This window comes from Zootoca vivipara, chromosome 1, assembly GCF_965207765.1.
Source record: "Zootoca vivipara chromosome 1, rZooViv2.hap1.1, whole genome shotgun sequence".
NCBI classification, from domain to species: domain Eukaryota; kingdom Metazoa; phylum Chordata; class Lepidosauria; order Squamata; family Lacertidae; genus Zootoca; species Zootoca vivipara.
Window position 1 is genome coordinate 17,673,063 of NC_142582.1, and position 15,425 is coordinate 17,688,487.

Sequence of the window (15,425 nt, forward strand, 5' to 3'; positions counted from 1 at the left end):
TAAGACATACCCCGAAAATAAGCCATACCGGGTAGTGTTGGGAGCAGGCTGCGTGAAGCCCAGGACCCGGCGGTGGGTGGCGCGCGAAGCCGGCAGGAGCTTCAGCAGCGCCGCATCGCGCGAAGCAGGCAGGACCCAGCAGCAGCCTCAGCCAGCGGCTGCATGAAAGCCGGGACCCGGCGGCGGGCGGCGCGCGAAGCCGCAGCAGCCGGCAGCAGCCTCAGCCAGCGGCTGTGTGAAGCCCGGGACTCGGCGGTGGGCGGCGCGCGAAGCCGGCAGGAGCTTCAGCAGCGCCGCATCGCGCGAAGCCGGCAGGACCCAGCAGCAGCCTCAGCCAGCGGCTGCATGAAAGCCGGGACCCGGCGGCGGGCGGCGCGCGAAGCCGCAGGAGCCGGCAGCGGCCTCAGCCGCGCCGCGTGAAGCCCTGGGACCCGGCAGCAGGCTCAGCGGGTGGCGCAAGAAAGCCCTGTACCATACTTACCGGTAATAATGCTGTACCCTACTTAGGTAAAAAAAATAAATAAGACATCCCCTGAAAATAAGCCGTGTTGTGTTTTTTGGGAGGAAAAATTAATATAAGACGTGTCTTATTTTAGGAGAAACACGGTAGAGCTGAATGTGCAAAGCTCATTGCTACGTAATACAATAAGTTCTGCGATAACCTTTCTCTTCTTGCCCTGTTCCAGCTATCAGGTAGCATTCATATGTGTTTTCCAGATATTACTTTTCTTAGGCTTTTTGCCCGTTGTCTAAATTTTTGCTTTCCTTCCTTCCTCCCTCTCTCTTTTTAACAGGCAACTTGGCTCAGGCGAGAGCTAGAGTGACAGCGGCGTCCAGGTCTTTGCCTCCGCAGCTCAGTGCTGGTCGTATCAAGGTCAGTACACACCTAATGCCTTTGCCTGCATATTTGAAAAAGTGATCTGCAATGCACTGCGGTTATACCGAATGCCAGATCCTTTACTGTTTCACATCTACTTGGTTTACATTAGCAGGGGATTGGGTGTTTGTTTGTTTGTTTACAACACAGTGGTCGGACAAAGATAATTATATTTTATTCAGATTATATGTTTTCTCACTGTTCACTGAATTCTTCACGGAAACTGATCACTTGTAAAATCCAAATCATCTCTCCCCCCCTCCAAATAAACTTTATAAAATTAGGGGGGTTCATTAAAAACAACAACAGGTTTTGCTAAATCCCCCTCCCCATTTAATAGGGGAATCTCTCTTTTGATCATCATAATCTTTTCCCGCCGTACTTTTGCCTAAGCACTTCCCTTTCAGTTGCACACACAGGAGGATTAATTTGTAATCTTCCTCTGGGGAATGATTCATTAGTTTGTCAGCAATCAAACACAGGCCCTTAGGTCCCACCCCCACCCCACCTACGCACCCCACCCCCGATCCTGGTCCACATCAAACATAGGGGTTTGAACATGCCTGTCTGGATCAGGTTTTTGCTTATGAGTCAGACCAGCAGTTTGGCAGAAACCAGGGACAACGCTAAGCTTTTTTAAAGCTTCTTCACAAGATCCTCTCCTCTTACCCATGTATCTAGTTCTCTTGGCTTTCGGAGGGAGTACCCAAACATTAACTCCTTGTCTGGAGCATGCAAACACTCACTCAATAGCCTTGCTGAACTAGCCATTACAGATACTGTATATATACCCGTGTTTTCCCTTTTTTAAGACACCGTCTTATAACTTTTTTCCCTCAAAAAAACACGGGGTGGCTTACTTTCAGTGGGATGTCTTATTTTTTTTATTCCCAGTACTGTTTTTACGGCTCAGGGCGCTGGCTCAGGGCGCTGCTGGGCTCTCTTGAGTGCTCGGCGCTGCAGCAGCCACCGGTTCCGGGTGGCAGGCGTCCTTGGCCGGGCCAGGCGGAGGCCGCTGGCTCAGGCGCTCCGCCCGCTGCTGCAGGGTGCTCCAAGCTCCTTGGCCGGGCCAGGAAAGGAAGAAGCAGTGAGCCCAGCGGTGGCGGCAAGCATGGAAGCAGCAGGGATGGCGGTGAACGAGTAGGCAGAGTGCGGGGATGTAGCCAGCAAGGCGGGAGCACGATCAACTGTTCAGCGGAGCGCTTGGAGCGCCACTTCACAGCTGATCGCGCTTCTACAATGCCAGCTGCATGGAGTGACTCTGAGTGGAGGTGCCTGTGGGGGTTGGTTTCCGCAGTGCGGAAGTATGGCTTATTTTCGGGGTATGTCTTATATTTCTCAAATGCTTAAAAACCCTGCCATGGCTTACATTATGACTACATATTAAACAAGGGGAAACAGGGTATGCTCTCCCCTCTCTCCTATCACTGATCTGGTGAAACTTAGCAGATCACGCAAAACTGTCTTCGTGCTCAGAATTTCTCCGCCTTGCTGCTTGCTGCAGTTTTGTTTTACTTAATTTATTTATTTAGCAAGATTTATATGTCACTTAATTTTTTTAAAAAAGAAATCTGAATGGTTTGCATAATAGTAAGTAAACAGACTTTATAAACAGCAGACAGTAAAATGATCAAACTATGGATCAAAACAAGCAGTTTTTAAAACATAATATGCATACTAAAACGTGTTTTATTCCCTAGCAGGGGAGAAATGTGGGACATAAGTAAAATTATTATTATTACCAGTGCTTTTTTCTGGGGGACACACAGGGGTACACATACCCCTAAACATTTTGTGAATCTATGTACTTTTGTCCATTTACTGTATTTATTTTTCCCAATTTGAACTATAAAATGGTGATTATCTTGAGTCAAAATGAGAGTACCCCTAAACATTTTTAAGGGGAAAAAGCACTGGTTACTACTACTACTACTACTACATGTTTGGAGAGGGCTGCCTAAACAAAAAAAGCTTTTGGAAGATGTCAAAAACAGCACAATGAAGGTATCTGCCTAATATCAATAAGCAGGGAGTTCCAGAGAATATGTAGGTCCCACCACATTAAAAAATTGATTTCCCACAAGTAGGGAATGAACATCATGTGGCGCTTGTAAGAGTGCCAGTTCAACAGCTTGAAGCAGTCATGTGGACACATTTGGAGCAAGGCAGAAGGAAGAAAGGAAGGAAGGAAGGAAGGAAGGAAGGAAGGAAGGAAGGAAGGAAGGAAGGAAGGAAGGAAGGAAGGAAGGAAGGAAGGAAGGAAGGAAGGAAGATCAGCTTCTCCTTTCTGTCTCCCAGATCCCATCAAGCATGATTCAGCCCTGGAATCCTTCCCCATCTCTTCTCTGGAAATTAGCCAGAAAGGCTGAAAATCTCAGCCTAATAGGAAGAGTTCTGAAATACCTCCTTTGCATCATTCCCTGTGGACATTCCCTGCAATGCTAAGCAGAAGGATTGATATTTGATTGGTCATGTGACCTTCTGAAATGTTTGATGTGATCTCTGCTGATGCATGCATTTCCCTTCCTTGTGCTACATTATAGGGCTTCCCTTTACAATCTCCCCCCTCCCCCACCTTTGAAAGAGCCCCATACATTTTCTTTGTCACCTAGTCATTCAAAGGGCATTTTAACACTTGCGGGGCAAGAAACTGCAGCTGCTATGGATTACGAAAGAGTGGCTCTCTGTTTTAACTCTCTCACCTTGTGCATTCCATCCAAGTCTGATCTTCAAGCCTGTTTTCCCTCCCACCCTGTTCTGCCTGTATATCTGCTGTGATGCTGTTTAGCAGTTCTTTCTTCTCCTTTCTGTTTTGCATGCACATGCAGTCTCCTAAGTATCTTCTCAAGGTAAGGCCACACGATTGCTATCTTGGGAGCAGCAGTCTTTTTCCTGCCCCTGCCCCTTTGAAAATATCAGCCTTGATCAGGAGTAGGAAATACACTGCATGATCTGAAGGCCACTGCTTATAACGCAGGTGCCGAAGCTGCTGTTCTCTGGTTCAAATGTTCTTCGTTGAATACACCAATGCCACCTGTTCACAGCAGATGGTGAACTGCCACAGAGCGTGTGTGTGTGTGTGTGTGTGTGTGTGTGTGTGTGTGTACGTGCTAAAATGTTTCTATTGCACCATGCGAACAGAGGGCAGATTGTTTTCTCTAATTTTTGTTGAACTGTGTGATGCAACAGCACAAAGCTGCTTTTGATTTCTAACTAGGGGGTGTGTGTGATATTTTTAATTCACAAAGTCAGCTTTGATTCTTTTTTTGTAAAATAAAAAATAAAGAACAGCTTTAGTGACAGCGTAATTAAGGTGCGTAATGAACAGTATACTTGTTACACACACCAAAAAAAATGTTTTTGATTTGTTTTAATGGAGAGCGTTCGCAATTTGCCGGCATGAACCAACTAGAGACATGGAGTAATGAAGAAGAAAGTAAATTAAAAAGGGAAATGCTGTTTTGTGTTCGGTGACAAGGGTGATGTGGTGACTGTAGTGATAGCTGACTTCATGCTTATCATGGCTGCCTGCCACGCGTCAATCACTGCTGAGATCTACGTTCATTTTTGTGTTGCTTCTGGAAGTGCATAGTTTTAAACTGGGCTAATGCACTGTGGACTGTTGAGTGTGGGCGTCAGCTGACTTCTCTGCGGCCTATAGGCTTCCTCCCTTGTCTTCACCTAAAAATGCAGAGGGAGGTGTGATCCCATTGCAATCCCTTCTCTCCTTCCCGCTGCCTAACTGGTGGGTGCTGGGAAGAGCTGAGGAATGACCGGAGAGGGAAAGGTTAGGGGTGTTTGGGAGTGAGGGGGGTGCCTTGTGACTCACAGTTTGTGAGGTTGTCTGTGGGAGACTGTGTCAGGTTGTGTGTGTCTGTGTGAGAGGTTGTTATGGGTAGGTAGCCGTGTTGGTCTGACGTAGTCGAAACAAAAAATAATAAAAAAATTCCTTCCAGTAGCACCTTAGAGATCAACTAAGTTTGTCATAGGTATGAGCTTTCGTGTGCATGCACACTTCTTCAGATAGAAGTGTGCATGCACATGAAAGCTCATACCAATGACAAACTTAGTTGGTCTCTAGGTGCTGCTGGAAGGAATTTTTTTATTTTGTGTGAGAGGTTGTGGGGGATCTGATGAGTTAGCCCCCCCAACATCTAAATGCAGCCCCCAATCTACCACCCATCATCTCAGGTGGCCCTTGAGTACAAAACGGTTGCCCACCTGTAGGTTAGAATAGTTGTGAAGTGACACGTTTTAGATTTGTTCACCATCATCCTAGACCATGTCTGTGGACAAACATCGGCTCCCTCGGCCTGAAAGCGAGATGAGTGCCACAACCCCATAGTCACCTTTGACTGGGCTTAACCATCCAGGAGTCCTTTACCTTTACCAAACCATGGTGTTGTGCCACAGGCAACAACAACAACAACAACAACAACAACAACAACAACAACAACAACAACATATTATTTATACCCTGCCCATTTGGCTGAGTTTCTCCAGCCACCCTGGGCAGCTCCCAACAGAATATTAAAAACACGATCAAACATTAAAAACTTCCCTAAACAGTATTGCCTTCAGATGCCTTCTAAAAGCCAGGTGGTTGCTTATTTCCTTGACATCTGATGGGAGGGCGTTCCACAGGGCAGGTGCCACTACCAAGAAGGCCCTCTGCCTGGTTCCCTGTAACCTCTTGCAGCAGGGGAACCGCCAGAAGGCCCTCGGAGCTGGACCTCAGAGTCCAGGGCTGAACGATGGAGGAGGGGTGCATTCTTTCTCTCTTGTGGCTGAGAGAAATGCTTTTAATAGGTCTTCAGGCTGTAACTTTAGTGAGTCTCCAGAGATGAATTATTACATAGCTAGGAAAAGGGAGGCAGGCACTGAGAACACCTCTCTGCAATGTTGTCATCTCTCTGTGATACGCACCCATGAAGTGTCACTAAGAGGCATGTTTATCTCAGAGTCCATTAACAGGAGACATGGACCTGAGATATGCGGCAAGAAGTTTTGACCACATCCTGGCTGTTGCCCAGTAGACAATTCCTCTTGGAGTCAGAAGCCACCCTCCATACCTAGGGACTTAGGGTGGGCGCAGAACCTTTGCTGATGCAGTAAAGAGATGAAACAATCTTAGGAAACATATACTGAGGATTAGATTATAAACGACTCTACACATTGTGTGTCTGTCTCTGACTTGTGCTTTCAGGTGGACACCATGGAGATTATGAGGCACCCTGAGGAAACAACTAACATGAAGAGGCAAACTGTGGCTTCCTATTTCAGGGTATGCAATCTGCATTGTAAAAGTGCAATATAACTTTTATTGACAGCCCCCACTTTGTCCTTTATAGTGCTGGCAGTGTGCCAGGGACCCTGAAAAGCAGATAAGTATCCCAGCCTGAAGGGATTCCTGTAGATGCACAAGGCAGCTCAGGAAATGATCTCATCGTTTTTTAAGGAAAGTTGAAGAGAGTTAGGTGGCCATCGGGAAAGAGCTAGGCTGAGCTTAGTGCAGGGGCGAGAATGGTTCAGGGGGTTCTTTGCCAAATCAGTGGTCTTCAGTGGCAATGCAATCATATACCTACAGTATCTACTCAGTAGTAAGCCCCACTGACTTCAGGGAGACTTACCTCCAGGTGAGTGTGTATAGTATTACAGTACAGCCTTAAAAGAAGAGATTTTAAAAAGAGAACATTTTCCTGCAGCTTTTGCTTTACTCGGTGATGAAAATGGGAGAGAATGAGGCTGATTTCAAAAGGAATACTTTAATTCACCTTGGACATCTGATCTGCAATGTTATGCATCTTTTCCCCTCCCAACTCTTTCAAGTTTGTTAATACTGCTTTTTAGATGTGACGTGACTGGAATGAGCAGACTACTAGAATTTCATTCCTTTAAAAGGAAGGGTGGCATCGTCGAGCCTCATTTTTTTAAATTTTTTGCTTGCATTTCCCCAGTATTCTCTGATGGATCTGTTGTCCAAAATGGTGATTGGGCAGCCTCATTTTGTTCGCTGCATTAAACCCAACGATGACCGAGAGGCACTGAGATTTTCTCAAGAAAGAGTTTTAGTGCAGCTGCGGTACACTGGCATCCTAGAGACGATCAACATACGCCGGCAAGGGTATTCCCACCGCATTCTCTTTGATGAGTTTGTAAAAAGGTGAGCGGCATAGTGTTGGGTAATGTAAGAATGAATGAACCTCTGGAACTTCCATTCTAATCTATACATTGGGAGGGAGAGAATCACATGGCTCCTGTGACAGCCGTATTCAGAATTGTGGGAATGTTCAGGGAGGCAGGAGAGGATATATTGTTTATTAATATCCTTCCTAACTTGCGCTAGCAATTTCCTTTACTTAGCAGAGTTTTACATTCTCCTTTGAAATGCACAGCGGATAGCTGGTTGCAGGCTTGTTTAAGCCTCTCACTATTGGGTTCCTGGTAAGTTCCTGTATATCTCTCTTAAAACAATAAACACGCCACAATCTTGTTTAAAGTATACAAAATAAGGTTACTCACGTCCTCAGCTCACAGTTGGATCCCTGAAGGCAGACTTAGTTACAAAGTATATACATGTGGATCTGCCCCATATTGGGGGGGGGGGTGTTAATCCCAGTGACTGCAGGCTAGCAGTCACTGCAGTCCACATGACGAAAGGAAGATGGAAAAAGAGAGAGAGTGGCAGCATGCCTTGTCTTTTTGTTACCTGGACAGGTAAGTTCACACTCACCTCTAGTCACATGCAAAAGGAAGGATGTTCCAACCCAGGAGGAACAAGGAAGTTTTGACTGGCTGGACCAAACATCCCCTTGCATGTCCACTTGAGGAAAACAAGGAATGTTGTACTTGAATGTTATATATCACATCCCACAAGAATGCCCCAGGCCTTCCCACCTCCCAACATGGCCAACATGAGCGGCAGGACTTTTTTATTGTTTCACTAAGCCATATTTCAGCTTAGAAATTTATCAGCTTTGGACCATTGAGGCTGGTCAGCTCCACCCTGTTTCAGGGCCTTCCGGTGGCTACTACTGGGAGCCCCACAGTTGGTTGTGCATGTTGTGCCACATTTTCTGCGGTAGTGGAACTCCCTGCTCTGCCAGTAGACCTTGGTAGTGTGGGAATGTTTAGGAATGTGGATGAGGAGATATTGTTTAATATATCCTATCCCAGCTTGTGTTAGCAAGCTCCAAACTTATCAGAGTTTATATTCCCTTTTAATGCACAGCAAAAACGGTTGCTCAGGCTTGGTGAAGCCTATAGAATAATATATATGTTTCCTGGTATTTTCTCCTTTATCCCTCTTAAAAGAAAATACACAACACAATGCTCTTTAAAAGTATGCAAATAGTTTACTTACAGACTTCCTGAGATACAGCACAACTCAAGAGGCAGACTAGCTTAGATAAAAGTATTTACATGCTGAATCTGCTCCATAGGGGAAAGCAGATTCATTGTTCTCTTGGCTGGAAGCCAAGAGATCTATTCCTTAGATGTTGCTTGCTTGAAGTCCAAATCGAAAGAGAGTGACTTTACCTGGCCAGGTAATGCCCACTTCAATTACAAACAGAGGAAATCCCTCCCAGATCAGTGGCAGGAAGTTTTGCTACTGACCTGGTCAGGTGTCCTTCCATGTGGTCACTCTAGGAACTGTTGTGACTTGACTGCACCTACGGTAGCTTTACATCCCACAGGTAGAACCTAGCAAAGGAACGCCTTCACCTCATCCTAACCTCCGTTACTTGACAGTAAATTCAATTGACATCAATAGGGATTAGTAACTAAAAGAGTGCATATAGTGTCCCGATAACGGGTAGCAATCGTACTGGACTGTTCTGCCTTGTTAAGACCACACCTGGAGTATTGCGTCCAGTTCTTGGTGCACAGTTTAAGAATGATATTGACAAACTAGAGAGCATGTGCTATGGAAGGAGACCAAGATGATCAAGGGCCTGGAAACCTAGCCTTAAAAGGAACTGTGGAGGGAGCTTGGTATGTTTAGCTTGGAGAAGAGCAGATTGAGATGACCTGAAAGCCATGTTCAAATATTTAAAGGGCTGTCACATGGAAGATGGAGCAAGCTTGTTTTCTCTTGCTCTGGAGGGTAAGACCCAAACCAACGTTACAAGAAAGGAGATTCTGCCTAAACACCAGGAAGAACTTTCTGGCCTTTAGAGCTGTTTGACAGTGGAGCAGACTCCCTTGGGTCGTTGACTCTCCTTCCTTGGAGGTTTCTAAGCAGAGGTTGGGTGGCCATCTGCCATGGATGCTTTAGTTGACATTCCTGCATAGCAAGGGGTTTACCCTCTGAGTCCCTTCCAACTCTTCAATTCTATAATTCTATGATTTTTTAAGTAAAGCCCACCTTCTTAATTTAATGATGCTAAGGTTGTATTATATTTTTAGGGTGTTGTGGTTGTTGCTGTTGTTTTAACTGACCATACATGCCAATTCTACACTGGATGCAGAAAGCAGAAGATGCCATTTTTAAAATTTTGATTAATCTGATATCACCCTTCTGGGCCAAGTCCACCTTCAGTCAGATTTCTCAATCTGCATTGTCTGCTTTTATGTAGGTCAGCCTTGCAGTTTACCAGGAGAGTTGGCAGGCATGGTACCCACAATTCTTCTCAGTGTGATGTATCCGATGATACACAGTTGAAGAGGTTCTGGGGTAGTCCTTCACTGAAGAATAATTAATATGCTGACATCAACCAAAATGGTCAAAGGCCTGGAAACGATGCCTTATGAGGAACAGCTTAGGGAGCTGGGTATGTTTAGCCTGGAGAAGAGAAGGTTAAGGGGTGATATGATAGCCATGTTCAAATATATGAAAGGATGTCATATGGAGGAGGGAGAAAGATTGTTTTTTGCTGCTCCAGAGAAGCGGACACGGAACAATGGATTCAAACTTCAAGAAAGAAGATTCCACCTAAACATTAGGAAGAACTTCCTGACAGTAAGAGCTGTTCGGCAGTGGAATTTGTTAGCAAGGAGTGTGGTGGAGTCTCCTTCTTTGGAGGTCTTTAAGCAGAGGCTTGACAGGCATATGTCAAGAATGCTTTGATGGTGTTTCCTGCTTGGCAGGGGGTTGGACTGGATGGCCCTTGTGGTCTCTTCCAACTCTATGATTCTATGAATGTGAATGAGAAGTACTAGAAAATAACTGCAGACAGTTTGAAGCCAATGGCTCTATTTTCATTTTAGCCAGTTTTGCATTTAGTACTTTCATTTTCATTGTAAGCCGCCTTGCAAAATATAAATAAAATTATAAAACTTTGGAAGCATTTGCCCATGGCACAGGAATCTGATTTTTAGCCCTGACTAAGTTAAGTGCTTTAGACACCACTAAGTAGTTGAGTACATAAAAACATTTGAGAAAAACAGGTCAAATGCTAAACAGATTGACGCTTCTTTGTTCCTAATTTTAAAAAAGCCATTAGGCAAGTATGAACAAGAGTTTTGAAATGTCAGTAAATCTGAGGATATCAAAGATTTTTCTAAGCCAGCCAGTTAATTGGTATTTTGATCCTTTTGAGCAACTTAACAACAAAATGTATGAACCAGCAGTTTTTTGCTCCTTGATGTTATTAAACAAATAGGTACACTTCTTATCTTCCTGTTCACTAGCTGCTGTTTTGTAAACTCTTAGCAGGAAAGATGAGAACAAAGCAATCAAAGGCAGGAAACAGAGACGATCAAGGTTTATCAGGTTGAGGTAAACAAAAGCTACAATCTTGTCTAATGCTCTGGCTGTCTTTGGTTTCCATATGGCATGGAAAGTACTTCATACAGCAGACCTGCAAGTTTGTTTATTGCATTAGAACGGAAGGCTTAACTGTCACCAGTTCCTCTACCACTGCTTCCCCCAGCTTGTTAGCCTCAAAAGTTTAAGATTTAGGATCAAACATGACTTTGGGTTTAGAACCTGATTTGTGTGCCAGTTTTCAGTTTTGGAAGCTGACATGCAGTTTTTAAAGAAAATGACAGATTGCCTCTGAGCATGATGAAAGAATATTTTATTTACCTCTGAGTGTCCATGAATTTGAGATCGTGATACAGGACTTTGCTGGCAGGCAATCTGACGTCCAGGCCTTTGGGGTTTGTTTGTTAGTTTACAGCGTTTACATTGCCCATTAACAAATGCTGCGTGGATAGTGCCTAATTGTTTGTGTCTATCTGTGTCAAGTATTAGCAACATAGAATAAAGTCTAAAAGACCTGATACACAAACCTGTAATGCAAATATACCATATGTACATCAAACGGGGTGTGTGTATTTTAGTGACATTTTTCTGATTTAAAACAAGATTTTTCTAACTCATTCATACAGTTAGAATATGATGTTGTATAATATATTTGCACCAGTCAGTCATTGTGCGGCCCCCATCGGAGGTTAGCACTGTTTAAAATATAGTGTTCCATATAGATTCAGCACCATTTCTACAATTTTGCCTGGTTGCATAGGAGAAATTCAGCTGAGCACAGCTTGTATACAAATGCAATAGCCTCCCTTCCTTCCACTCAATCTAGATGATAAGCTTATGAATATAAGTTTTTTAAGAGGAAACCGCAAATGCAGAACATGGAGGAAAAACAATTCTGTTTGCTGCGGCATTCTATTATCAGAAGCAGTCAGTTTGTTACTGATTAGGGTCCTTATTCCCTATTTCATTTTGGTGAAAGTGGTGGCGCTCACATTTGCATTTCTGCCTTTTATTTGCTAATGCTAATGGGGACTCATACAAGTGCATCAAGACAAGGCCCATGGCTTTGATCTTGGCTTAAATTTACCCGGCTTGTGAAATCTCTCAGAAGGGCCATTTATTACAGAGCAGAGTGCTGCTTGCGCTATTCATATGCAAGCAAGTATGTTAAGAGAACATTTAAATGATGAGTTCATGCAACTCTTGGGCCCCAGGGAAGCAAGCAATGCAGCTACTGGCAGCTGGGGCAGCCTCAGAATTTGGGCTGGAGAAGACCCATAGTGTGGCATTCTTAGCTGTGGGACTGCACGCACCCTCTCCCCCCACCTCAGAATATTGTTGAGTTAGTAACACCTGTTCTCATGGTCTCTGGAATTGTGGTGGCAGCAAATTAGAAGCATTGCTGACATTCTATGTAACTGTGGTGTGCTTTCAAAAGAAAGGGCATAAGGCAGGAGCCCCCAAACTAAGGCCCGGGGGCCAGATGCGCCCAATCGCCTTCTAAATCCGGCCCGCGGACGGTCTGGGAATCAGCATGTTTTTACATGAGTAGAAACTGTCTTTTTATTTAAAATGCATCTCTGGGTTATTTGTGGGGCATAGGAATTCGTTCATTTTTTCCCCAAAAATATAGTCCGGCCCCCCACAAGGTCTGAGGGACAGTGGACCGGCCCCCTGCTGAAAATGTTTGCTGACCCCTGGCATAAGGCATCACCAATGCTGAACGCTAAATAACTATACAGTACATCCAGCTTTCTTTCAGTTTTTTCTCAGAGCGCACACACGTCAATCTCTGTAATCCTTACAACAAGCCTGTCTAGAAAAATGGAATCATGGAGTTGGAAGAGGGCCCAAGGACCATCTAGTCCATGGGTAGGCAAACTAAGGCCTGGGGGCCGGATCCGGCCCAATCGCCTTCTAAATCCGGCCCAATCGCCTTCTAAATCCGGCCCGTGGACAGTCCGGGAATCAGCGTGTTTTTACATGAGTAGAATGTGTCCTTTTCTTTAAAATGCATCTCTGGGTTATTTGTGGGGCATAGGAATTTGTTCCCCCCAAAAAATATATATATATATATAATCCGGCACCCCACAAGGTCTGAGGGACAGTGAATCGGCCCCCTGCTGAAAAAGCTTGCTGACCCCTGATTCTAGTCCAATTCCCTGCAATGTAGGAATCTTTTGCCCAATGTAGGGCTTGAACCCATGACCCCGAGATTTAAGAGTCTCATGCTGTACTGACTGAGCTATCCAGCTGTGGGAAATCCCTGTTATTATCCCTGCCTTTCAGGTGACGGGGTGAAGGCTGAGAGACAGTGGTCTGCCTCAGACATCTGGCAGGTTTATGGATGAAGTGAGGTTTCAACTGGGAGCGGATAAGCCCATTGGTCAAACTGTTAGCCATTACTATAAGAGCACAGCAATTCTCTACACTGATAGGCATTCAGAGCCTGTCCTCTATGCCTCCACTCAGGGGAGTCCTTAGGGGTTGGCTAGGTTGGCCCCTGCCAAGGGTACAGACCCAGAGGGGTGCAAACATCGCGAAGAAAGGCAGAGACATAGGAATGTGTGTGGTTTTCTTTTAAAAAAAAACATTTCATTTCCTTAAGACCTATAATTCTAGTTACAGGTAGGTAGCCGTGTTGGTCTGCCATCGAAACAAAATAAAAATAAAATAGAAAAATTCCTTCCAGTAGCACCTTAGAGACCAACTAGGTTTGTCATTGGTATGAGCTTTCGGGTGCATTTGGTATCTGAAGAAGTGTGCATGCACATGAAAGCTCATACCAATGACAAACGTAGTTGGTCTCTAAGGTGCTACTGGAAGGCATTTTTCTATTTTATTTTTATTTTGTTCACACCTGTAGTTTGCAAAGCTCCCTTTGTCACACACCCCTGCTCCAGGGCATGTTAATCTAGCATTGGAGGGTGGTGGTGGAATTTGGCTTCTGGGTAACTACTTAGGTCATACTCCTAAGCACAGTGTTTATTTATGAATTTTGTAATCGTAGCCTTCAGCTGCATGCAAGCATCAAGGGAGCAGAACAAAATAGAAGTTGGCTGATGTTTTAAAAGGCCTGGGGGAAATGAATCTTGCTATGATAAAGACTTAGTACGTAGTTACCAAGCAAGATTCTCCAGAGATGGCCTTACAGTCAAGAGAGGATCTTCTGAATGGTCACTGCTGGCCTAACATCAGAGGGTCAAAAGGCACCACCCAGAGAAGGGCTTCTAACAAGAATATTAATGTATAGCCAGGAAGATTTGATTGATTGTTTAGGTGACAATTATTATGGTGACCACTGCAACATTTATATGATACATCATTTATTATTATTAGAAGTATTATTATTAATAATAATAATTTGAATGGCTGTTTTTTTAAAAAAAGATTCACCTTTATGATTATAAACTATAATTTTACCATTTTAATATGTTTTAAGCAATAGATTAATCTGGGAACTTAGTTCAGGAAGGCTGGCTTACAGATGGAATGAATAAACAACTAAATAAATGTGGGGAGGGAGAAAGAGTCACATTGTGGCCCTTCAGGACCGCAAACATGGTCACAATTGCCAAACATATTTTAGTAAATTAAATACGCTTTGGATAAGCATGTAAGAGGCAATCCACCATCAGATGTCAGGTGGACTTCATCTATTATCATTGGTGAAGGAAGGAGTGACTTTCAAACACAATGGAGAGCAAGAGATGGATTTGATGCTGCTTGTAGGACTTGAACTGTGATGAAAGCCAGGAGTCCCCCGCAATGCCTGAGGAGAGGGTGATGCTGGTGGCAAACCTGCTTCTTCTCCACCTGACTAGAGAATAAATCTGTGTCTAGTGATGGAAGATAGACAAACCTGGCTAAGTGGTGGCTTATTTCAGGGGAAGGTGGTTTTGTTTTTGAGGCAGGGCAGAGGGAGGCTTGCAATTGCTGCTTTGCTTTGATCCATGATGAGTGTTACTCCATCCTGTTGACAAATCAGGTTGCAATTCCATGCACCCATACTTGTAACAACGTTCCACTGGAACTGGTAGAAGTTACTTTCAAATAAACATGCACGGGACCAGGTTTTAAGTGTTGCAAGCTTACTCTTGAAAAGTAACTATCATGACGTTACTGTTTCTTGAAAAATAAACCCATTTGCATTCACAATGGGAATTTCCAGTTTTCCCCTTTCGTCATTGCTTGCACAAAAACATGCTCATCCTATGTCTGTTTAGAATAAGCCTCGTGCTATCCAGTCCGTTCTGCATAGTTGGTGAGCCATGCTAAGTTGGGTTGTTCCTCTACCAAACAAAGTTCCTTGAGGACTATAGCCTGGTGTACAGAGAGAACTGTAGCTTTAAAGGGAGGGAGAGAGTAAGAAAGAGACAGCTGGTGATTGCAAGACAGTGTTCCAGAATTAAATGCTGCATAATTACTACGATGACGACGACGACTACTACTACTACTACTAATAATAATAAGCCATGTGTTATTTTCATAAAATCATCGAATCATAGAATGGGAAGGCACTTCTAATATAAGCTTTTGTGGAAAGCTGAAAGGCTGCAGTGCTCAGAGTTCTTACTTGCCCTCTCTGCTTTATGTGGTGCTCAGAATGGGACCTGGCAATAGGAACATTGCTCTGGCCACTGTAGCCTTTCTGCAGAGGAGAAAATGGTCGTGCTGCCTGGCCTTCAATCACCCTTCTGGCTCAGAGGAAGACATGGAATACACTTGGGGAGCCATCACCCCCATTCCATAGTGACCACTCCAACAGTGAAGGAGCCAGTGACTGCTGAATTGAGCAGTAGCCCTTGAGAGGTTGCAGCCAACAGCAAGTTCAGACCA

At 44.4% G+C, this 15,425-nt stretch overlaps 1 protein-coding gene across 7 annotated transcripts in view; it reads left to right on the top strand.

Moving 5' to 3' along the window:
• MYO3B (myosin IIIB) overlaps positions 1–15,425 on the top strand; it is a 270,696-nt gene that overhangs the window by 169,399 nt on the left and 85,872 nt on the right. For all 7 annotated transcript variants that reach the window (XR_015946782.1, XM_088656726.1, XM_060281215.2 and 4 more), the window contains 3 exons: positions 795–874; positions 6,084–6,161; positions 6,835–7,040. Coding sequence is in view for 6 of the 7 variants with exons in the window: in XM_088656726.1 (XP_088512852.1) it covers positions 795–874; positions 6,084–6,161; positions 6,835–7,040 (364 nt within the window). In the remaining variant the exon portion in view is untranslated. The remainder of the gene's footprint in view (positions 1–794; positions 875–6,083; positions 6,162–6,834; positions 7,041–15,425) is intronic.